Consider the following 26577-nt stretch of genomic DNA (forward strand, 5'->3'; position numbering starts at 1 on the left):
AGGGGTGGGGGGGAAGCAGCAATTAAATTCTTACTGTATTTTATGTCTTCATCAGGTAGAGTAGCTGCATAATCAAAGTAGGTTGCATTCCATCGCAGCTCCTTCTTCTTGGTGTCATACATTGTGATCGTGTACTCTGTTAAAAAATACACAGTCTGTGAAGCAAAAAAACCTGTGAGAGAATAGAATCAATCGCCTCAAATCTGAGACACTCTTCAAAGCACTTACTGCGCTCTGCATTTCATTGCCCCAACACTCCTAATAAATAAACATTTCATAGCTGTTAAAGATGATGCACAATCCACTCACACACTGATCTACAGGAATCTCAGAACAAGCCCTGCAGACAGTTACTGCCCACGTTACCAGCATTTTGGTTTTACTGCACAGCTGCTTCTTATGTACTTTGTTGTACTTACAAGTTTCTAAACCCTGCATTCTAAAATTCAGCATACCATGTTCTGTAACTGAACTATCACACTTAAGGAACACATTAATATAGGTTAAAGAACAAGTCTGTAACACTTACTCCTTTTTAATAGTCAACACCTATATGGTGTGGGTCTAGTTTTAACAGTTATTTAGAATACTGTGTTTGTCATTTTAATGGATATATTATCTCTCCATTTTCTTTAAACAGTTTTTAGAAAAACCTGTACGGTACAGAGCAAACAGGTTCACAGCTGCTACTGGAATGCACTGTTAAATAGAATATATATGCCACTTAGTCAACAAGAATAATAATGGACCATGCCTACTGCCAAAGTTTAAAACCACTGCTGCTATAAAGAGTGAATAATTTTTCTGTGTACAGTCTAAAATCAAAATTTACATAAGTTTTTTTAAGAAATAAACTTGCAAATCTGTATTGATCACAAGGTCATTTGTTATGAGCCTAAACTTTAACAACAGCTTTTCTTCTAAAAGTTGCAGAAAATAAAGCATATGACCTGTTCTCCCAAGATACAGGAGGGATGTTGATGGGCAAAGACTTTCTGCAAATGAGGAGGTCAAGGTCTGCTGCTTCTCCCCAGTCATGAGGTCAATCACATACCAAATATCCTGCTTTTTACCTGAAATCATAATTTAAGCCACATTACCATTCAGTTGGAAAAACTGCATTTCCACAAGCTTTTCAGTCTTTATTTTTCTTTAGTAGGCTCAAGAACTTGGCATGAATAAAGCGTTTTTAATAAAACAATTTCTCATAGTCAGGCTTAATTTCCAATCCTAAATATCAACAAGAAAAACTAAATACAGTATTTAGAACACTAAGTACTATTGGCTGAATTATTTCTTCACACTGATAAAATCTAACAGAGTTCTGAGTGTAGAAGATCCTGTGAGCTAGCAGAAGAGGAGACTGAAGTGCTAATGTTGAAGAACAGCAGGTGGAAAAGAATTACGAGGGTCTACACATTTCAAATTGGTTAAGGATTGCAATCCTAACATCCCACTCAATACTGTGTCCCGTGACCTTATATATTTCTTTGACACTAACATATGTGTTCTGTTTAGAAGCTTCAAATAAACATTTTTCACTCCTTTACTAGAGAGACACAAAGTGGAGAACCAGGAGTAGGTATTGGCCATTCAGGAGATTAAAAAAAACATACTAAATTCATCCTGATCCTTCACACATTTTACTGTTGTGATAAGTAATAACTGCCCTTCCTTCTCCCTTTCTCCTCCTAACTCCATCTCCAGTTAGAATAAGTCAGGACAGTGAGCCACAAATTTGTTATTATTTGTAGTGTAAGTGAACTGACTGTATCGCAGATAATGGAGGATGTCTAACCACGTTACAATGGGATTTCTGTATAATTGTCGGGCAGTCAATGACATTTATAAGTGTACGAAGATTTTAAGTAGAAGTCACATTTTGTTGAGAGATAACATCTCAAGAAACCAAAAAAGCCCATACAGGCTATTCACTAGTGGTAGAACATCTGTTTTCTCCTTCAGGAAAAGTATGTGGGTTTTAATCTTCAAACAGTTCAAAAACTGAATTCTTTATTATTCAGATTTTCTGTCATCAGAAAGGTTCATGAAAAACCATAAGTAATACTCAGAATAAAGCATATTTCCATGCAGTCTGTCTGGAAGTCTCTACATTTTCTAGTTGCTGAACATCTTACAATCTAAAAGAGATTAAATTTGAGCTCACCCATGTACAGGATCCCATCTGAACTGCGACAGGGAGATGCCTGCACCAGCTCTGGGATAGTAAATGGAAGTTTCTAGGGGAAAAAAAAGACAACAATAAAAGCTTATTCACATTGGTGTGATAGTCTTCACATTTGTTCACAGAAAAGTGTGGTCAGAAAACTTCAGAAATCTCAGATATAGGTTTTATTGTTGTTTATTTGTATTACTGCAGTGCCTCAGAACTCAAAATTTCAGGTCAAGACCTTGCTCTGAGAACGCAGAACAGAGAGAAGTCTGTCTCAGTGAGTTTACAACAGGAGAAATGCAAATAGAATGGAAGAACTACTTGCAGCTGAGAGGTTTGGAGGTCAAGACTCTGTGGTTCTAAGGTCTACCATCACGACTTATAAACTGTTTGGGCTTCAACATACCATGGTTTGATTGTCCCACCTATAACGAGTATAAAATGGTTCTCCACAGGGCTGGACATTTATAAAGGCCAGACAACTTCATACAAATGAAACTGGTGAGAGGGTGAAGCATCAATCTCCGACTGAAGAGTTCCTGAGATACTGCCAAGCCTGCACTGCACTGACAGAACGGGTGATGATCCTTGCTAAGTTTTAAGAGACACTTACTGGGATGAGGTCACAAGAGCAACAGACAAACTGCACCAACAATAAAGATCAGGGCTTTGCTGTGTTTACTTAAATATGCTAAAGTTACTCCACTCTTCCTTAAAACTTTTATTAATAGTGATTCTAAACAGAAATTAAATTACTTCAATTCAGAAGAGAGATTAACAGAATAAAGGAATAGATTCAAACAGATTGCTGCTTGCTGGATTCACCCAGGAAAAGAACCAAGAATCATTTTGCAAGTTATGATTTGGCTGCACTGGTGAGCGGGGGGAGTGGTGACTAAATGCTGAAATATTTAACAATATTAAAGTTCTTACAGGAAATCATAGCAGCTGCCAGAGAAAAGAAACATGTAGGAAGCTGAACGTTTTATCTGAGTATCACCACAAAGCTTAAAAAGAAAAGTCCAACGTTAGCCAGTATCTGTGGGTTACACGGATTGGTGACTATTTTGAAAAGGTTCAGCATTTTTGTCTGCTTACTAAATCTTATAAAGACATCTTCTAAAGGTGTCAGCACAGAACATGTATAGTCCTGCCTTTTGGCAGATGGTTTTAGAAAACTAAGTATTTGGGTGATAGTGATTTATCGGATTTGTATTATTCTGTGGACACCTTTCCCATCAAATCATACACATTATTCAGCATTTGGATAACAACACATAAATTTTATTTGTCATCATCACTGTTTTATCAAGTTACAGAAAAATAGTACAAGTGGACAAAACATATCCTGGTTTTTGGCTAGTCTGATCAAGTTTCTCCAAGAAATTGGTACACTTCCATCAAACAGTACAAAAACCTGCAAAACTTCACAGTACTATCAAGAAAGCAGAGAGCTCCCTTAGGGACTTATCCTTCGTGTGAGTCTGATTAGGGCACCTCTCTAAAAATTACCAGAGGAGAGAATTTAAAAATATACTTACAGTCAAGCCTTCATTATTCTTGCCACCAAGTGTATACAAACTGCCATCATTTGGGTCTGGGAGAAACGCTGGCCTAGGATTTAAGCAGCAATTACAAATGATATAAAATGTACTGCGTTTCTCAGAGAATAGGAAAGCAACTATGGTCAGTACTGGCTTTACAGAAAAGTTCACCTGACATATTTTTTTACTTTGCATTATTCATTTTTTTAAGTTTAACTTATTGACTTTGAAAACGAACGCATATAAAATAGTTTCAGAACTGACAGAACTAAGATTACTAATACATTTGAAAATTCAAAGATGCAAATGTGGCAGGCAATCACTTGGGTGAAAGCTTTTAAACAAGATTTATATGCTTTTAAAATGTCACAGAATTAAAACCATACAAAACCAAAGAGCATAAGGAAGACAAAGAAAAAAGTTGTCAGAACTAAGTAAGTTTGAGAGGTAAAGGCACACCCCCCCACCCCCAACTACTAAAACACCCGACCCCAAACTCCAACATCAAAAAACAAACCACAAAAAAGAAAGGCTGTTACCACTGACTTCAGAGATGTGAAGTTAAAGTCTGACATTTTCTAGTTAAATGTGAGATTGCAATGCTGGAGCAACTACTCTGAAGTTAACAGCTTGAGGGTTTCATTTGAAGATTCTGGTACTGGTGGTGGTTGAAGTTTCCTATGCTTCACTATTTTTAGTCTTTTATTCAAAGAGAGCAAGTACAAACCCCAGAGATCACTCCCTGGCTGTTTCTGACATTTTCAAAGCTGCTCAGTTAGGACTGTGGCACAGTTAGCACACTTATCTCCCAGCCTGAGCAAGGGCTCGAGAGAAGTCCGCAGGCAGGATGTTTCTTCTTAGAGCTACAAATAAAGAGAATTGTATGTAGCTAATTATATCCTTTCTGTATCTGGTCTCTAAACCACCTATCTAAACTGATTATGCAAGGTACACAACTTTTCTAGAACACAGATCGTTTCAGTTCAAATTAAACCAAATTTCAAGATTCGGTGAAAGCTGAACAAGCAATAAATGAGATAGAGACTTACTCTTCCACATGTATTGGCACCTGGAGCACAGGATCTGCATAAACAGAAAAAGTCATTAATACTGGCAATTCGATTCCTCGAACTCACTAGATACAGGATTAGGTCAGGACTGCAACAACTTGCTCCTTTTTGAAAGGCTGATGCATGGAGTTTGACAGGGGCCAGCTCGGCAGTCTCAGCTGCTTGGTTGTGAAACTAGGTTTGTAAAATGGGAAAGCACAAAGCACCTGAGAAGTTTTAAACTTTCTGAAGTTCTTTGCTCATTTTTTGTCCACGCTACTCCCCAGCTACCCTGGAAGGAGACTCGGAGAAGACAGCAGCACTGTACTTCATCCTGAGTATTCTCATTTCTCACTTGTTAGAGCTGCCTGTATATACGGTAATAAAAACTCCTGCATCCAGTATGTGATCACTGGGCACTGGCTGCCCAGGAGGCAGCTCTCTATAACTTGCCTTCACTGTGCAGGCTTCAACAACCAGTTTTACTTAAACCCAAGCTACCGCTAACGGGAGTCTGCGGACACTGTGAGAACAGGGATACAAAAGTACTGTCCTCATTTTGGCTAGGATAGTTTCAGCTAATTTTTTTTCTTACTAGCTAGAATAGTGCTGTGTTTTGGATTCAGTAGGGGATTTGGTGTGAGAAGAATGTTGAGAATACACCGACATTTGTAGCTGTTGCTAAGAAATCAAGGACTTTGCAACTCCCCACGTCCCGCTAGCGTGCAGGTGCACAAGAAGCTGGGAAGCAGCACAGCCAGAGCAACGGACCCCAACTGCCAGCGAACTATCCCATCTCATACGTCACGCTCAGCACACAGATGAGGGCTGGCCAGGAAGCTTGCTCTCTCACTTCTGGGATTGCAGTTTTCGGATCTCCTCCGGGATCGCTAGCCGTGAACGGGCGGAGCACCGGTCAGCGGGCTTTGGGCAACCAGGGCTAGTGGAAGGTGTCCCTGCCTGTGGCAGGGGGGTTGGAATCAAGATGATCTTTAAGATCCCTTCCAACCCAAACCATTCGATGATGCTATGATTATTATTCTTATTTTATTTCAATTATCAAACTGCTTTTATCTCAACCTACGAGTCCCCTTACCTTTACCCCTCCAAGTGCCCCCATCCCCTGAGCAGGGGATGCTGACTGAGTGGCTGTGTGGTGTTTGGCTGCCAGCTGGGTTTAAGCCATGGCAGTCCTTTTTTGGTGCCCAACGTGGGGCTCAAGCCCACAACCCTGAGACTAAAAGTCTCATGCTCTACTGACTGGGCTAGTATCTGGTATGTTTTAATCTGTATTTTATGAACTTTTGCTACTTTGTGTATCAGGCAGGTAAGCATCTGCTTTCTAGCCAACTCAACATTTAATTTAAGATGCAACACACAAACTGAAAGCCTAGTGCTACACCTACTGAAATGAATGGAAAGACTGCCAATGACTTCAGAGCAAGTTTTCAGACTTCCAACACAAGTCAGAAAAATCTTAGTTTCACTTCCTACTCCAAGATAAAAACCTCTGTGATCAGCATGTCACTGAAAAGAAAAACAGAAGTCTGCCAAGAGGTATACCCGAAACCTGTTTTTTTTTCACTGAAATAATCTTCCCACTAAAATTTATCAAATAATCCACATTACATAAAAATCAAAGGTATCACATAAAAATCCAAAGGTTTGGAAACAATCTCACTGCAGTTGGTATTTTCAGTGATCAGAATCACAGTTTAGCTTGCATCAACAAAAAGAAATAATGAAATAAAACCTGACAATAGTAAATCTAAATCCTTATATATTAAATGGTAAATTAGTATAAGGTGATGTGACCTCGAAATTATCTGAGGCCTCAAAAAAATCCTGAATCATGGGATTTTCAATCCTGATGCCAAAACCACAAAAGTTCCCAGATTTGTAAGACATACTCTGCAATTTCCAAGGCAAACAAATTATGGGTACGTTGGCAGAAAGCGACTCAGAAGTCAGGAGGATGCAAGGTAGCTCCACTTCCACAGGGGAAATCGAAGGATTACACCAGAATAAGCCTGAGTAAGATGATGAAATATGACCAAGCAAACAAACACTGTTTTTTCACCTGTTTTGTCTCCATGCAAACATCATGATGCAACAGGAAGGAAATAAGAACAAAAACAATGATGCTTTGAGAGCCTTTGATTGGGAAACTGGCAGAGACTCTGGACAGCTTGAGTGTACTGTGATATTTGCTGAGCTAAGCAAGACAAGAACAAGAAATTCAGGGTTTGTTACATGGGTCTTGCAAAGTCTCTCCTGCTGTATATTGTATCACATGAACTGCTGGGTTTGATGACAATGGCCTAGGAGGACATCCCTTCGTTTTATATAACAGATTAAAAAAACTTTAGAAACCCCTACCCAAACAGGTCTCTAGCCACAATGCAGCTGAAAACAGCAGTCACCAAAAGATGCACATAGAATATCAGAGGCAGAAAGAAAGTATAATATTTTCATCGATTTATTTTTACCACAGTGAACACTCTCAGAGCAGCTTTGTTCAAAACATAACTACTTTTTTTTCTTTTAATTCTTCCTATTTAAGCCTAAAAAGCGGTCCGGATACATCCTCAAAGCAGTCAGGATAAACTACTCAAACGCATATTCAGCTTCTGCAAACAACCCCACTAAGTGGAGAGGGAGCAGTGCTCTGCTCAAGCACTGAATCGTACTACATCTAGCAAACTCACTGCTCAGCGAGGAGACTTGTCAACTTTTGTGCTTTACCTATTTCCCTCAACACAGTTACTCACCCCTGCACTGGCATCTCCAGCTTGGGCAAGAACACTGTCAGAGTCTCCTTCCAAATCACAACAAATTCCCTCTAACGCAGGGACCCTGCAGACCTGTGCACTGGCTCTGGGAGGAAACCCACTAGTCCTGTGAACTTATACTTGGAGCCTCATACAAGGGGTAGCAAAACCACTGAGATCGTTTAGCTGGTACTCTTAGGAGTCACAGGCATTGACACGTAGTCACAGAAGACAGAGAGCATCTCTTGATGGTTACCACCATTACCACAGTTCACTGACGTAAGATGGGAATGCTGTGTAAGTGTAGAAGTCCACATTATATCATAAACTCGATTTAATTTATTGAGAACCCAAGTACACATCAAAATGCCCTAAGAATAATCAGGATTCAAACAAAGGAGCTAAGTGATTCATCGTTACATATCTGTCTCTACAGGCCACGCTGCCTAGTCAGACCTTTATTCCATTAACTATACCAAGCAATTGTTTCTATCCCTTGCGTGAAAAAACTGGTTTCAGGGTATGTTGGGAGGGACCCTCCTGCTCCAAACTTACAGTTGATTATATGCCAATTATTACTCAGTGTTCGCTTCAAGTATTCCGTGAGCTTCACAATATCTAATGCAACACATGGTGACTAACAACATCATCTCTTCGTTAGTAAAAAAGCAAGCAAGAAAAAAGCATTAGATGACCACTATATAAAGTGGTTCAGTTCTGGAGTTGGGAACTGCTAGGGTGAACTACTAAAAGCAAACAGACAGCAAGTTTATATACTCATTGTATCCAAAAGTCTAGGTGAAATGATCTAAAAGAAGAAAGAGACATTAAATACCACAGGCTAGTTTTTTTATAATCATGCATGCTTCATGGGAAGGGAAACTCTCACAGTTTTGTGAAAGAAACAGCATCATAAATCAGCAGAAAACGGCACCTGCCTCAGTTGAAGTCAGATTCAATGCAAACGCTACAAGCACTGCTGAGAGCAAAAGCCAAATAAACTTTGCAAATCTCTTGATGAACTGATTACACAGAGAGTGTCTTACGTGGTAAACTGTTGCCTGTGGTGATGTTATTACTAGACAACAGCGATCTTCACCAACAGTGCTTGAGCAACTTTGTCCTATCTACAAACATCTCCCTCTCCAGTGATCGTTAGTGATAACAAACCTGCACAACTGGCTTTCGAAGTGATAACTGGCTGCATATACATTGTTTAAGTATAGTAATCAAACTGTCTTTAAAATCCCTTTCTAGTCAGCCTAGGCAAAGCATACAAAATAGTTTCTTGTCCAAATTATCTTCAGAAACCTTTAAATTTAGTTTTGATAAAGGAACTGCTTATTCTCTGAATTAAATGGAGGGGTGAAGTTGTTAGATGAAATTGCAGTGTAAAACCAGTACTATCTGAATCAAGTTTCAAATTTTCTAACTGCACTCATACTGACATAACACACATGATGTCAGTAGAACAGGACAGAATGCGATTTCCTCAAACAGATTAGTATTTCAGGGTTTTTGCAAAGAATGCGCAGGAAAACCTGAACAATTACAGGAAATTTCAAAAGGTAGATTAGATTTTCTAGCAACTGATCCTGCTTTGTCCATGACATTTGCAGGAGATTCTGATTAGTGATGCTTTCCTATAGCTCCCTCTCTGCCCCCAAAATAGAGTGAATAATAATAATAATAATAATAATAATAATAATAATAATAATATAGTATCTTTAGACTAATAACTTGTTTTCACTTCATTTTCTGACACTGGGAAATCTACTTTTACTGAAGAAAAAAAAAGTGCTCCACTCTGCTCCAACTATCTTAAAGGTCTAAGAAGTTTTGAATTATTTTATCAATCGCATAGCACCCTAACAGCAAAAGAACGCACATAAATCTATATAAATGTATATATATATGTGCAGTATTTACTTGCATTAAGCTTTCACCCCAAAGCTTGTATTTCTGAACGCCATTGGAAACATGCCACTTTCAACAATTTTATCAACAAAGGTATCCTACACGTTAACTAATGATGCCAGAAAACCCATGAATGTCTCTTTGACTTGTATAGTGCATTTTTCTCAAGCACTCTTGTATATCAGAAGACATGAATGAAAACCTTATGACAAGTTCCAAGCTGTTCAGTACGTGCTGTAGGGAAGCATCATGCTCATGAGAAAGTCCTTAAACTTTTCTTTATTATCATGGCTTCAATGTCAAGAACAACAGTGCTTCATCAGAAGTGAAAAAAATCCTGCTTTTACTTATTTTCTCAGTAACCAACATTTGATTTACTAACAATGATAAAAAAGAGGTAGATGGAACAGATTAAGATGTTATTACAAAGCAGCAGGAAATTTTTTTAGTACTTACCGGCACATGAACCAAAACACTGATTATTCTGAAGGCTTCCTGCTACATTTAAGTGTACATGAAATGCTAGAAAGCATTTAGTAACAGTATCCGATTCAATTCAACACATGAGGCTAATGAGTGAACACAAACTAATGGAGGAGTTTATTTTCTGAAGTGAAAGGAATTCTCTTTTCACTACTAGCATCATCCACCTGGAAAGATGGGCTGTGGAGAGCCATTTCTCTACATTTTTAGCTAGTCAGGTGATGTTCTCATTTTCTTAACAGTGTCATGATCCTGAACTAAGGTTGTAGCTCTGTGAAGATACTTCGAAGACAATGAACTCTTCACATTCACTTTCATGTGGTTTGGGACGTGCTCCAGCTTTATTGCAAAGTTTGTTTTGAAATAACTCACTCTCAGATAAAAAGAAAATCTTGACTTTAACTTATTGTTGTCAGGTCTTACAATAGTTTTCATATGCTTGAATACAGACTAGTAAAGGAATGAGTCGTCTTATAGCTAAAGTCACCTTTTGCTCCGCAATGGGTCAAACAGAAAGAGTTCTTGCAAAAGTCAGAGAAGAGGCCTCCTCTTCAACAGCTCAGCACTCAAGTGTTAACACGCTGAGACTGTAATCGCGTAATCCTGCTTTCAAAATTTCCCTGAACTGCAGTTCCCTGTAACTGGGTAAGTCATTCTAATAGGCCCGATCTGTTCCAATACCAACAACAGCGATGATAACCACCGAACAAAGCAGTAACTATTCTGTATCAGAACAAAAACTTTACAGAGAAAATGTAATAAAACTGTGATAAAAATACATCTGCCTCTCCCTTAAGCTTCCATTCCCTGTAGCAGAGGAAAAGCCAACTTCTTGCAACGTCCTACATAAAGTTTTTGGTATGATATTGTCCAAAAGCTTTCCACTTTCTAGACCAGGAAAACAAAGATGTCAAAACAACTATAGGGTATGGTGGGGGGTGAGTTAGGAAGCAGGACACCACCCTGTAAATATCTCCAGTGCTGGAGGGAAGATCAAGTTTTCTATAGATATTTCCATGGGTTTCCAATTTGTTTTTCCTGCAGCCTCCACTAAAGCAGAGTATGTTAACGATTCCTACATCAAAATCCTACAATTCAACACACAGTAGCTCTAGCCTTCTGATCTAGTAATGCACACCTGTGTGTAAATAAGCACATGCTATTAGTAAAATTATTGCCACTGATACTCTTCATTAAATTAATTCAGCAAAGCACAGTAATGCTGTGGGTATCAGTATATATTAATCAGTTTTCAGTATATAATACAGGGATATCAGTAGGCTAGAAATGCCATCAAAAAGACTGCTGATACCTCTCCTTGTCATTGTGGGACTTCAAAAATGTTATCCTGCAAGAATTGAAAAGCTTTCATTTTTACAAGGTAATAAAGAGATTTGTAAAATAACTGTGTCAAGAAAAAGAGAATTTAAAGGACATTGGTTCTAGGTTATAAAGATTTATTCTAGAACTCTAAGAGTTTATCCACAAGTACAGCAGTTATTAGAAACATGTTAACATAATGACTGGCCAGGAAATTAGTAAATTATTGGACTCAGTTACGCTTCCCTGAAGTTAACATTTTGACCTCACAGCAGGCAGCTGTCCCAATACAGTTTTGGTTGCATCATGGCCAGAAAATATTTGTGCCTGTATCATTTGTTTGTGAGTGGGCAGAACTATGACATGTTTTAGATTATTCTCAAATAATTCCAACCTGTATTTTGCATACATATATGGAAAAAAGCCATATATATAATTTTAAAAACTGTAACCATAATGCTAAATATAATGTATTGGGTCTTTTTCCATATTTCACAAATACATGATAAGATAAAATTTGCCCTTTGACCAAAAACCACATCTTTTTTAATGCACAAGACAGAATTGCACATTTTCATCACTGTAATGTGCCCTTACCAATGACTGAAAAGAAGAAGTGGGAGATTCTGAAACAGCAAATGAGTAAGTCGCTGCCCCACTGGAATGAGCTGGAAAAAACGGTTTCCTGACCTGAGGCCTCACCATAAGATTTGGGCTAACGGGCCAATTTAAAATCGTGTCATCCTCCCCTGCCGTTGCAATTACAGCAAATGAGGTTAGAGATACTAACAAACTACCCTCTGGAATTTGCTGAAAAGAGCACTGTTTTGTTTTGACAATCCTTATTAATTTACAGCTCTGCATAAAGGTATTTCTTCTTGCCTGGGAATAACCACTGTTACTAGAGCAGGACCGACAGATCGCAGATTCACCCTTTAGAATCTACCTGTTGCATACCGTTAATAACTACAGTCTTTCTATCTGTCTTATCATGACTGGCTCACTGAAATCCATAGCTTATGAGTAATGCATTAGAAACCAAAACCTTTAAAAACGATTGTGGGCCATCAGTTTTTGTGATTGCTCCAGAGAACTGAAGATCGTAACAAAATTTCTGCTAGCTCTAAATCTAGACCCAAATCTGTATGTATGTTCTTCTGGCAAACTGCTTTGAATTAGTTCTTAGGAGAAAAGCTTTTAAGGAGCTGGTGAATGAAAAGAAAGAGATTGCTGAACAGTACAGAAGGACACACAGGAGTGACTGTCTGAAGAACAGAAAAATATTTTGTCCAAGAATACAGTTTGAAACACCACATTCTTCGCATCTCAAAGCTCAATATTCTGTTCATTAACCTATGCCCTTCAGCTAACGGTGATGTACAGGATGGTTTTTACAAAGATGCGAGGGAACAGGACAGTCTTTAAATCACATTCTTAAAGCTCACACTGAAATCAGAATATAAAGTCTGACATTAAGGAGAAAAGCATTCTCCAGATTATGCCTTGCCAACGAGTTCTTTTGTCACCATCTCTATGACTGTCTACTTTTTTTACCTGCATGTAAAAGCAAACCTGAAGCGCTGCACCCCTGTACCTTTCAAAGAGATCGATAGGAAATGACAGAAGTTTCATTTCCAGCAATTTTGGGGAAGAGTTTTCATTCTAAGTGATCTTACTGAGGATGCTTACTAAGTATCTTGCTAGGGGCAAGTACAAAACCCATGGGAGCCTATCCCACTGTCACTTAGAACTGACAGCTCCTTCTATTGATCAGAGAGAGCATTAAGAGCTTTATTTAGTCTCTGATCTTAAATGCATGCCACACCCTTTCAACGCCCTTTCAAATGAGTGCTTTTCAATACAATGTTTTTGTGGGGCCACAGCAAAGGTGCCTTTCAGGAATCTGGGGGGAAGAGGAGTACGTGTTCATTCTATAAACATTCCAACTATATTCCAGCTTTCCAAGACCCAGAGAACAAGCAGCATCAGTTACCTGGCCACTGAAAAATCCCGAGAGCTGTCAGCAGGACCTGTTGAAGCTGTCAGGAAATGAAGGTATTAGGCACCCTCAACAAATAACTCCACGATCTTGCTATAAATAACTGCAGGCAATGCAGCTTTACTTCTGAACTACTGGAGAGTCCTATTACTAACTGACCCTTTTTTTTTTTTGCCTGCTTTATGGAGAGCACAAGTATTCAGGCTACCTTTCTTGCCATGCAAGGAAACCCAAACATATCATTGTGGTGATAACCACTGGCTCATTTACTCTGCATACCTAAGATAAGCTTCAATGCTAAATTACAACAAACCACACATGGCAAGATTTTTATGTTTGTTTAAGTACTGCCTGATAATGAACACTGCCTTGTTGTTTTTTTTTTTTTCCAGTGAAAATAAAATGTATATGAATTGCCCTTTGTTAAATACCTTGCTGCTTAAGTGCAGTAATAAAATGTTCTCTTCCTGATGAATGCTGCTGCAGCACTTGGGGTGACCTCCACAGCTTCTCAAAGCACATGAACTACAACACATGGTTCACTGTCTGAGAATCAGGGTAAAACGGCACCTGCAAGAACACTGCTTGCAATGCATGCAGCTTCCCCCTGGGTAATTCCCTGCAACAACAGAAGCATATTGTTGTCAGAGAGAGTGCACCCAACAAATGTGTTTATACACTGGTATTAATTAATACTGAATTCTGCACTATTAAATCTCTCTGGGGATTTAGCACAGCAAGATGGTTAAGGACTTCCTTAGGCTATTACTTTCCAACACTGTCGCACCTTCGTTGCGTTTCCCACCCACACGGTGACCACCAACAAATACAGTTATGCAAAAATAAACAGAACCCCTCCAATTACAAATTAATTCAACAATTTATATGTACAGGTCCTTGGTCCATGTACACTTAACTAAGTTAACTCATGAAGCATCTTGTAACAGTGATAACTACCACTCATTTTTTTTCTATTGACCCTTGTGTGTTGTTCCATGACACAACAATAACTAATGGGCAGTAAGTGCTTTGCAAAAGAAAGTGAACATACCTCATGTATGTAAGATGCAGAATGATACAGTTAGCAACGTAGAGAAAAAAAAAAAAAGAAGTAGTCCTATACAACTAGACTATCCAGTCTGGCAGTTCTACTGCACCAACAATAGTTTTGCAATAATGTTTTTTTGAACAAGGGAAGTTCCTTGAGCAATACACTCTGACCAAGATCCTTTCCATTACCAAAGTCTGTTCACTTCTTCCTCAAAAAACCTCTTGCCACTTACTAAGGCTGAGCTGCAAACAAATGTCAGTTATGACACCCTTCTAGGACAGGACTATGTAGTGTATGTTCGTATCAGTAAGCTTCTCTTAACACCCCAGTGGCCTACAGGAGCAATAAAGGGGAAGGCTGATAACTTGTTTTTATTCAAGGTGTTCAGGCAAAGGAGAGGTCTAAATTTAAAGAGGAGACGGGAGAGAAAATGTAATCACTGCAATTATCAAGATCGTTCAAGAAAATACTTGCTCACCCCTTTTTACTTCAAGAGGAGCTACAAAAGCATTCTCTTCTCATTCACCGAATTAACTTTTTGTAGATTTGCATTCAAAACAACTGGTTAGTACCGCAGACATCCAATATGCACAATCCATTTCCTACCATTTCAGCACACCTACTAAACTGACATCAGGTTTAAAAATAGAGGACAGAATGATGCAATCATTGTGACTCCTTTCCATCTGACCCGCTTTCTAATTTATTTCCAGAAGTGAAGAGAAAGTGCTACTATCACTTCTACCACAGATAATCAGAGTCCCACTAAAACAATTTGTATTAAATTGAATTTTTCATGTAGATAGAAAGAGCTATCTCTGCTTAGTAATTAAAATTACAAAATCAATTCCAGTCACTGAGCAACGTTAAATTTCTTTTCACAAATGCAGTTCTTTTATTTAAAAAGCTGTGCTGTTCCTAAACATCTATTATAGAAAAAAAAAGGCCTGAGGTTTGCATGATATCCACCGCACCAGTGAATGTAGGATATTCCAGAGACAGAATCATTGCAAGCCCTTTGCCACCAGTTCCACCAGCTGACACTCTCATTGACATCTGTTCTGTTCTGTGCTTGTTTATATTGCACTCATTCCCATAAAACATGATACCTATCAATTACATCACTACAGCTTTAACATTCTGGGGAAAAACAAAACAAAACAAAAAACCAAACCTAAAACATTAACCTGGAAAAAATCTGCAAGTGAAAATAGGAAGATGAACACGACTCCAAGAAACACTGTAGCTTAATTTTGGAGCAAGAGCAAAATTAAGAAAAAAAAGCAAGTATTTACCAGGCCCTACAACAGTTTGAATTATCAATTGATTTGACTTATTTCTGTTACTGAGTAGAGGGCATCAGGACACCTCCTGCTCACCTTCTTTTAAAGTCCACTTGATTGCTCCTGTCCTCTTGCTGACAGCATGCAAACTTCCATCAAGGGTCGAAACAAACAGCAGCGTTTCTGGCACAGTTACTGAGCTGGTGTTCTGGAAAAGAAAAACCCATATGCTGAATGTAATTTACTGCAGAGTTTACTCGTAACTGTCAGTGTCTAGAACATCACTTCTTTTCAAATCACACACACCCGACAACTTTCTTGTCCCTTTGAATTAATTGATTTTAATTTTTTTTTTTTCTGTCAACGTTATGGAACTGATTACTGTGCTAAGTTCCCCTAAAGACAAACTAGGGGATGCTTTAACATAACCTCAGTTTTCAATTTCATATTAAAATATTCTTCTACTAGAGTTAGGAGAAACCAGAGATAGGGCTGATCTAGGAAAGAACTGATACTAAGACTATGTGCTAAATCAGTTAGAGTAAGGAACTTCAAAGCAGCTCAGAGAACCTAAGTGTTAATGTCAAAATCATGCTACTACCAAGTATATAGAACAGACTTTTGCCAAGGTTTAGTCCCCTAGAGATGAAAAGACACTGGTTGGGTAGAACATGGATGAATAAAACTGAAAGGTGATCAATATCCTGTGAGGCTGACTGCGGCTCAGAGACAGGATGGAGCTGCAGGCATGTAGGCTGTCTCTGAGAAAGGGCAGAATATTTAGGATAGATGCAGCTTAAAGGTTGGAGGAGATCCATATTGTTAAGCCTCTTAATTGTGTTTTTATACCTCTCCTGATCCTGTATTTCTGCAGTAGACATAAGTAACACTGTTTAAGAAAGTCCATACGTATTAACACATCCACAGACGTCTCCAAAGCAGTTAGCCGCGGGATTCAAACCTCACGTTGACAGTCTAATCATTCTGCCACTGGAGACATGTCACTCTGTATTTACACATACGGGCACAGAGCTCTTGGGTGCCTGCTGTCATTCCTAGAGCCAAGTAGCTTTTGAGCCTGGCTTTTGCAGAGCATGTAATTTTATTTAAAGGGCATCACACAGACATCAAAAACTCAACAGCTCTCTAGTTATTGCAGGCTAAGCTCTATAGTTATGAGGCTAAGACCAAGGTGTTTCACTGCACTGCAGAAAAAACATGTTAATTTAATGTCGACTCTTTCTGCCTAAACATGATCCCACACACCCTAAGACTGACCTATATCCCTTTACCAAGTCTCAAGTTATTGCTCAAGTAACTTGTCATCTGTAACTATCTGCACTGCTCATCTGTGTGCCACCTGCCACGTTCAAGAAGTTTCACAGTTAAATATAACCACAGTTCATGAAATGAAAGTGTATGCATTTTATATAATTAATAATGTCTTCAATGACTTCAATTGTAAAAAACAATTATTAGTCATGTTAGAATTATTGCAAAGCAAAATACGCAATTGCCAAATTAAAATGCATGGATATATGAGTAGCTTTCTTTGGAAAACTATACATTTTTAATGCAACTCGGCTAAACCAATTAGACTTTCAGGTAAAGAATAAAGCTAAGAGGATAATATTATAAAGTAATAACTAGCCATCTTTCAGGTCACACCTACAAATATTATACATCCTTCTTTCCAGTCATAACGAAAACAGCTGGAGGAGACAATTGTAAAACACACAGTGCAGAAAAAAAATGAAAAGCACAAATCAACAATACACAAACCATAGATCAGAAATAAATGCTGGAAGTTCAGAAAAAAAAAAAAGAGATGTATCTTAACACGTAAATACAATTTTCATTATCTGATGTAGTTAAACTATTGTAGGCTGCACAGACATCTACACTTGAAAAAAATATTTACAGCTGCATCTGGAATCAAACCTTGCAATGTTTCTTCAAACATGGACCCTGAATAACAGCTCTGAAAAATAGAAAATGGCCTATAAAATATGCAGCTTGAGATGTTCCTAATCAGAACTGGAGTCGCTTTCTAGCCTAATGACCTGATTTGTCCGTAAGAGCAAAGAGAGGCTGTATTGTGGAGTTAGGAGTTCTCATTCTTTTGTACTATGACTTTCATTAAATCAAACTATCGTGGCCACTGTATCAAAGTAATTCATGAAAATTTTGCCCTTTAGGTCTTTTTCTATACGAACTCCCAAAACAACTTAGGACGGAGTAGTTGATTTACAATCATGTAAGTCCAGTCTTCCCATCTTCCTTAAAACAACCATTTAACAAGCCAGATCCACTGATTCTGCGACCCCAAGAGGAAGACACAATCCACACTCCATTATTTGGGGCTGAAAGCCATCTAACTGTGACATTAATCTGTCTCCCCAGGAAGATTTACTTTTTAAAATCCATCATTGCCTAGCTGCCTGCATAAAGCTATCCTTGAACAAAAATAGGAGGGAGGCTTTTGGTTGCGTTCTAGCTATCTTTATAGCTGCTTTTATGCAAAAGATACGGCTTCTTTGTAAACAAAGACTGCTTCCTGCACAAGGTTGTAATAATCTAAGAATTACAGCAACTAATCTTCCTAACCTGGGACACTAATGAGCAAGTGGGGCACTAACTGAGCAATGGCAGCACTCCTCACTTCTCAGATGTCTTGCATCAGACTGAAAAATTCCCTCACTCTTATCATCGGTGTGAGACAACAAATGATAGTGGTGCAAATGTGGTTTTAATATGAGTATTTTGTGAGTGGGTTGTGATGAGGCCCACAAAAGATACTGGTTTGAGGAATACCAGGAGGCTGAAAAAAGCTCCACTTGAAAAGGTTTCTTTCCCTTTGGAGGCCAAAGTGCTGTGGAGACTTGCAGACTGGACTGATTTCACTGTGTGTAGACAGTACATCTCAGTTCAGTAGGAACAACTGTTAGGAAATCCTCCGTATCTTAGGACATTTTCCCCATAGAGTTACTTCAGGTGACTTCCAGCATTCATTTTGTCTAGGGGTTTGATCTTGAGATGTACCCACCAGGAGTCATCCTCAGAAACATGTATAGCCACATACTAGCCCAGAGATGCGCTTGCAGTCATTACTGATCATTCTGGTTTCAAGCTACTAAGAAAAGGCAAACATTTAAAAATTTACAGGGATCAGTGTTGTGATAAAAACAGGAAGCAATGGACAGTGGTCAAAATTTATTCCAAATTAACCTTTGTGCAGTAACATTTTGCACTCATATATTAATTTTCACTTGAAGAACTCAACACTTTTTTTTTTTTTTTTAAAATTTTTTTAAAAAAAAAAAAAAAGCAACCCAAACAATTCTGGTTAACAGTGATTCATGATAGGTAAGGAATTTCTTCCTCCTATACAGAAAAATGTTGAAAAGCCAGTTTATTTCTAAGTTAATATATACTTAATGCACCCCCCAAAAAAAAATTTCCAGGTTTTTGTTTTAGACCTGATGTAACAGTTATTTAATTTATTTAAGTATTACCTGATAAGCTTTGTAATAAATGAAATAACTTGAAAGCTTCAGTTGCATAAAGCTGTCTGCAGGGCTTACAAAACAGAAACAAAACAAAAAAACATGAACCAATGAATATTCCAGCTCTGAACTTCAACTAATTGCATAAACAAACCGTGCCCATCAGGTTAACTGCATTTAATTAACTGTCATTGTCAACTGCCAGATGTTGCCCTACATCAGAGAGCAGGTAGCCGTTTAAAGTGCATACTACATATCTGTGTGAGTTCAAAGACGAAATCACAATAACTGCAAAATTTGAACAACTTCTTATACTGTTTTTTACTCAGACCTTTGACAGAACACATTGGAGCTTTATCATAGCAAACAAATGTGTATTTTCACTGCAGCTGTACTGACAAAATTTAATTCTTCTTCCAACTGATGCATAGATAAGGCAGAAAACATTGTTAGGCAGTATGACAATACAACATGATATATGGTATAAATCCTGTGCGGTTTACACCACAGGGAACACAAGAAATACCTGTTTCTTCATGAAGACCTATGTACCCTAAACCAGCTCCATTAACAAAAACATTTAATTTAAAAGACTGGAATGACTCTGCTCTTCTATCAAAAAAATTACACCAAAACCATCCACTATCCAAACCGATCATTTTAGTTAACAAATACCCTGAAATTGCGTCTAGAGGGAAACACACTAAGTTAAGCAAGAACATACAGGTGTTAAAAGGCAAGAAATTAAAATTATTGAAGTTCCCCTAAATTGCAGGTGGGAATTCTGACACCCAGACTGCAACGAGGAATGTTGAAGTTTAGTTTCAAATAAAATATAACATATAGCAAATCCAGGACATCTTCCATTTATACAGACTAAGATTGTTTTTCTAAGCTATTTTTTTACAGTGTGCACAAGTTTTTCTTATCTTTTATCTTCTTATCTTACAGAATCAGTATATTCTCCACAAAGCATGTTTTCTTCCTGTCTTCTTACTGTAAAGTGAATAAAACATGTATCATCTTCACAAAAATGTGCTTGTAAAATAACCACCATGCCTATGGGTGGGTATCAAATATCGGTCATGTATAGTACATGGAACGTTACTTGTTGTAGATCTGTAGATGTAACATTTGCCTGTTTAACATCTGAATATCTATTTGTTGTGACATCGAGGCTATAGAAATCATGGCATTAAACATGAGCTCTGAAACTCTCATCAAAACATCAGTAACCAACACTGTCTTCCAGATTATGGACATTTTAGAAGGCTTCTAAGTACTAGGGACCAAACAGAAAGTACTGACGTGCAAAAAGTTCCTCTGCACATTCTGCAGTCACAGGAATATGACAACTTCTCCGCGCATCTACCCTCCAGATCACTTACAGGCTGAACCGCAGAGAAAGAAAAACAAAGCTGAAGAAGCTATTCACACAAGTTTCTGCTGAAAATCAGAACACCACCTGAATGTTGCCCACAAGCAGAATGACCTAGAAACTTCTCAGATATGACTAAGATCATGAAATTACCACAGCTTTTTTTTAAGCTTTCCTGTGTAGTGTCCTTGGTCTGGGGGGAAAAGTGCCACTCCCAGCTACCGTTCTTCTGGTTAACAGGGCGATGTGAACTCTTCCTGGGACGGCAAGTGCTTACGGCATTCGCAAGCATCACGGGCATGGAGGGAAGAGGTCATTCAGTCTGGCGAGCCAGAGGAATCCCCTTCTCTTCAGAGGGCTCTGGGCCCCAGTTCTGCTTCACTGCCCAAGGATTTCCCTGGGAGTGAAATCAGCACAGAGGCAACACCGATTTCACTGACAAAAGGATCCTGCACATACATGCATCTTCTTCCCTCAAAATCGTGTTAGGCAGCATCACGGCTCCTGCTGAGCTTGTTCTCCACTCCGACTGCCTTTGTCTTAATACCACTTCTTTCTAATACTTTCCTTCACCTCTCCTATAAGCCCATGTTTAAGTTTCGTTGCTTTTGAAGGGTGTTCTTATATTTAGCCATCAAAGTCTCATTGATGTGGTCATTGCAACCCTGTGTGTCAAAGATACCATCTTCTTTGGGTGAAAGACTGAGTATAGGGGAGATTTCATTAGCTCTTCTTTTACTTCTAAAGTTGTATTTGCACACAGATAAAACACCTAAAATACCATCTACTAAAAATCTTCCATTCATTCATACTTTTCAAAGCACACAGTATCATGCAGTTGTGATTAACCAGCTGAGTAATACACTGACACTGCTGAAGTTTGTGACCTAAATTTAAAAAAAACAAACAGATGAGTCCATAGACGTTGCAATGCAGTATCACTAATTTGTTTTGAACACCTACAGTAGTCACTTGGAGAAAAGGCTAGGGACTTAGTATAATAGTATGGAAACAAGGTGTCATTCTTCCAAATTGCACAGAACAACAGGCATAAAAATGAGCAGATTAAATAATGACCTGTGCTTCACCCAGTCTCAGAAATAAAAACGACTTTCTCTTGATTTTATTAGTGACTTTTAACAGTGGTTAGAGACTGCAGTATCAAAGTTGCAAATACTCAATAGACTTTATTTTGAACACAAAGCTTTAGAATTAATTGATCGATGGATTAATTAGAGCCTGGAATTAGCACTGCTATGAAAAGCTATGAAAATTATAAATACCTGCATGTACAAGCCAAACTTGTTTTCATTTTGGCATGAAGTATGTTAGAGGATTCTCCACCACAAAATAATCTCTTGAGATAGACCCTTTATAAATACTGGTATACACTGACATTGTCCTCCCTGCTGGGGCGGGGTCTCAACTGTTGTGATGCAATGCAAATTCTTGAAACAGATTTTTATTTCATACTGCAATTTTCTTTCAGAGGTGATACAACTGAATACAAAAAAAAAAAAAAAAAAAAAAAAAAAAAATAGTGAACAGAGAAAATGAGACAGAAGCAAAACCTGGTTTGGGTCGTCTTCTATTTTATCTGAAACTGAAATGTCTGTTTTAACAACTACCTTCTTTGGAATTCAGTGAGAGCTTCTACCGCCTTGACAGTCTGTACTCATAATAATCTTCCACATCCTTCCACACAAATTGAAGGATTTAGAGTATTTTGAAATTACTTGGGGATTTCTCTAGAATTAATTTTTTAATAATTTAATTCAAAATACAAATTTTCAAGCTCTCATGAGTTCAGCTTTGACAAATGCTCTAAAGTGCTGACTGCTAATAATCAATAACAGCCTAAAATTTGGGACTAAATAGAAAATAGCATTTTTAAGCTAGAATAGAAATATACTACCAATAGAAATAGCATTTTATAAATAGAAATGCACTATAAATACTGGTTAACTCTCACATTAACAGTTTTCCCCTCAGTCCAGATCTACCACATCTTTAGATAAAATGTTTTAGCAATCGAAGTAAGAAAACAACTCAAAACAACTCTGAAGGGCCCATGGAGTCAAACCAAGGTCAGTGAAAGCCGTAGAACAAGTTCTGGTGTGTCTGTATACGTCTGTGACACAGTTCAGTGTCAAAGATGATATTATCTTCATCCACCGCAACACTTCAAATTTTTTTTGAGGGTTAGCAGAGCAATACCCTGTTTTTATTGTGTTACAAGAAAACAGATCCCCACAGGAATAATTTTTTCCATTAATTTATCTGCTTAAAAACAGTACGTTTGAAATGCAGGTCACCAAGTATGCACAAATCCCTCTGAAGTCAGTGGAAACAGCAGACAGAAAGCAAACCAGGCCACGCAGTTCTTTGAGGTTATCGTTCTGTAACCTAGAAATATGTTTTGCTGTGGGGGTGATAGTACAAGAGGTTCCTCAAGTATGAAAAAAGAAATGAAAAACACTTCATAGTGACATTGGATGTGTGATGGTGTGTTGCTGACTCTAAGAAGTGTTACTGATTTCATAGAAATAATTCAGTGCCACATGCAACTAGGTAATAATTTTCTCTTTTCTGAGCTTTAAGTAGGAATATATATGCACTAAAGTTAATTTGAATGGAGGATAAAGGATGGATGGTTTGCTAACTATAATTTACATCCTCATAATTTATTTGGTAATGCCTGGCTTACCAAACAAAAAAGTTGACAAGATAAATAATCACTCAAGGAAAAAAAAAAAATCTATATTCCTCACTCCAAAACTAGCTTAATATGCATCAGGATGTACATTTGCATTTTACTAAAAAAGTATTAAAAACCAACTTCAGCATTAACAGCAGCAGACACTTTCCTCACAATAAGAAAAGGCCTATACCATAATTTATGCTACTTAACCACAATCAGTAAACCAATAAGGACACAAAGCAAAATATTTTTAGACATTAGCACACGCTACAAGCATTTGGCATATTCATCACAGATAGCCTATGATTCATTACCCTGGTTTTGATAGCTATCCTCTAATTACATTGCCAGGCTAGAGGCTAAAACTCACTATGCATAATAAAACCATGCCATGAAGAAACTCTCTGTGAAATTCAGCAAACTATCGGGGGGAGTTTTTCACTATAACTAATAACTAAGTTAACATATGAAAGTGAGCTGACAAAAAAATGTATCTTCATTAGAAAATTAAATCAAATTACAGATCTTTTAATCTTAAACTAAATTCCAACATCTTTGTTAGCTATTTCTCACCAACACTGTAACCCTGTTCCACTGACTTTTCATTCATATGCCCACTTATACCGCAATTAAAAAACCTGAAACCTACGGGAGGCCCACTCCAACTATCCTCTGACTTGACTGAGCTTTGCGTGGTGCTCTACACCATAAACTTCCAGCTAAGTTTTCAGACTTGATTCTCTCTGTAAAACCAAAATTTATTCAATATTCACAAGAGCACCAGCAACCAAAATGAGTAGGACAGAGTCTGAATTTACACTCCAGGACAAAGATGTCCATGACAATTTTACGTGTGCAAGTTTGCATCCACCCCCCAAACCCTAAACTACTACTTTTTTTGAGTGACCAAGGAGGTCTGCAACTCAAATAAACCACAGAAATGTTAGTTAACATAGTGACTGAAGATGTCCCCTTTAAAACCTTCTGCTGTCTCTCACACAGGTTTTCATGGCTAGCAGTGAACTGGCCAAACACCTCATGCTGAGATAAAGAACACATTAGAAGAAAAGACATCTGGCTAGGGCTGGGGTTTTCCCATGTCAGGTGCAGCTCACATGTGCTGCCTGCACACACAGCCTAACAGCACCAAGAACAGTCCCGTGGGCTGCGGGAGGGAACCATCCGTGTTCCAAATCCCAGCCAGGTGGTTATTTTTGAGTTGCACTTGACTCCACGTTAAAAGAGAAACAGGCAAAGTTTGGAACATCCCTGGCTCACAAAACCAAGGGTTTTTTTCAAACTAGAGAGACCTGTAAGTCATTACTGTGTAGTATTTACAGTGACTGTTTATTTACTGACAGCTCTACTGCATTTTTCATTGCTGTATCTGAGATGTCACCCTTTTATAATGTGTTCCCATACATGGCTAGGACAATTCCAAGAGCCATACGCTGTGTCACCTAAATAACACAAGACAGCATTTCATCTTATATAGAAAAGACAGGAAAAGAAGCCCTTGTATGAACATGCAACATAAACTGTAGGAAAATAATATTAAAGTTGGGATACAAAGTAACAGTACATTTATCAGAAAAAGAAAGAGCAGCAAATCACAGGTACTCTTAAAAGAAATCTATTGAAAACACAATCACGTTGTGTGAATGATCCATGAAAATGCAATCTCACGTGAATGATTCTCATGCGAATCAATGAAACGCAATCTCATGTTCTTCATGTCACCTCAATATCAAGAATTGTATGCCAGTCTTTTTCATGGAAATTTATTCCTCAAGTGACATTAATAGTTCTACATAAGCTTTCCCAGTTAAATGGGTTAATCACAGGTGAGATGACTGGGGTAGAGTTCACAGACATGAAAACTAGTTCTGAAAAGGGACTGAAGTACGTAATAGATTTTAACTTGGAAGTCATGGTGGGGATTACAGCTGGCAGAGCAAAAGACCAGAGAGGGAGCTGAGAAATGGAGAACCTGTGATCAGATAGTGATCTGAGGTAAGATGTCAGGGCAGAGAGACCAAGATGAGAGATAATCTAAAGGAAAAAACAGGGGCTGAATTCTACTGGGGCCCAAGCCCAGGTTTTTGTGACTATGCAAGTAAAATTATACAAAATTTAGTAATAATCTGTTGTTTCAAAGAGTATTTTTTGGTATTTAAAAATACTTCTTAGTATCCTTATTGAGTACTATTTTAAAATTTCGTAAGTTTGCAAATCAGTGTTTTCCTTGCAAAATCTGAACCGCAAACCTGTCAGGACCCTGAAGATATCTCAGTCCAACCTTACAGTCCAGACCAAGGCAAAGACATTAACACCGTAAAGATTTTAAAGTAATTTTTGCTGACCACCTGTGTTTGATTTTTTCCAGTTTCCTAACGAAGGAACAACACTAGGTATGTTATACAACTTCACTACTAAATGTGTTTACTTTTAAAGAAGGGGAATGGTGCTATTGTATCCCAGGTAAAAAAACCTTCAGCTTTGCTTAACCTGAACTATAACCTCGTATATTACACCAGCATTTTTAGGTAACAATGAACAATCCATCAAACAACATAACCTAAAACTTTCCTCTGTCACACTCAGTATAATGGAAACAGCAAACGCCAGCTGGCCTTTTCATTGTCTCCTGATCCTGAGAACTTACAAAGAAAAGCACCTTTCAGAATGTTTGAATACTTAAGGTTTTCATCTCAGTATACACACAGTAGACAGCACCCATTGTAAAGTACACTGTTTAAAATTATTACCTCCGTACAAATAACCTGCTCCGCATTCCATCTGCTCTGCACCAGTTTCACTATTCCCTGTGCTTTTATCACCCCACGCCATACCCTATAACCAGCCTCTTACGAGGTTGTGTAGAGGCAGCGACTTGTGCACTTTGACTTTCACCTTTGAATTCGGAACTGTAGTCTCTTTTGGATACCAACCTACTCGAGGGACACTTAGTGCACATTGCTGTCTCCGCTCTGAAAACAGAAGGACCGAAATGCCGTAAGACGGTAAACGGGGCAGGCAGCGAGCCATGGCTGTTTGGATACCAACACACATACACCGGGGTTTTATCCGAAAGCAAAGAATCCTCCTCACTTATGATGTAATGAGGGGACAGAGCAAAGATCCAGCATGTCTCAGAAATTCCTCTAAACACCTACACAGTTTCGGCTTCCAAAAGTTTCTTTTGTCCTACTTTTATCAACCACTTTCTGGGAAGTTAACTCTATTTTCTATTTCGAGGGTTAGCGCTCACGCTACACGTTGGGGTACGCGTTCCGTGAGCAGGCAGAGGGCTGGCCCGGACCGGGCGGGCACCCCGCAGCCCCCCACCCCGCGCTAGCGGCAGGAAAACGGGCAGCGCGCTGGCTTCGCAAACCGCCGGTG

General features: G+C 38.4%; 1 protein-coding gene across 1 annotated transcript in view; it reads right to left on the reverse strand.

Moving 5' to 3' along the window:
• ERN1 (endoplasmic reticulum to nucleus signaling 1) overlaps positions 1-26223 on the reverse strand; it is a 38301-nt gene extending 12078 nt beyond the window's left edge. The window contains exons 1-7 of the mRNA XM_026861301.1: positions 26047-26223; positions 15687-15798; positions 4767-4800; positions 3715-3787; positions 2168-2240; positions 951-1073; positions 35-136 (exon numbers count right to left, since the gene is read on the reverse strand). Of these exons, the coding sequence (XP_026717102.1) occupies positions 35-136; positions 951-1073; positions 2168-2240; positions 3715-3787; positions 4767-4800; positions 15687-15798; positions 26047-26223 (694 nt within the window). The remainder of the gene's footprint in view (positions 1-34; positions 137-950; positions 1074-2167; positions 2241-3714; positions 3788-4766; positions 4801-15686; positions 15799-26046) is intronic.
• Between the last annotated feature and the right edge of the window lie 354 nt (positions 26224-26577).

The sequence above is a fragment of the Athene cunicularia genome, assembly GCF_003259725.1.
Source record: "Athene cunicularia isolate RWA chromosome 18 unlocalized genomic scaffold, athCun1 chr18_part1, whole genome shotgun sequence".
Lineage (NCBI taxonomy): Eukaryota > Metazoa > Chordata > Aves > Strigiformes > Strigidae > Athene > Athene cunicularia.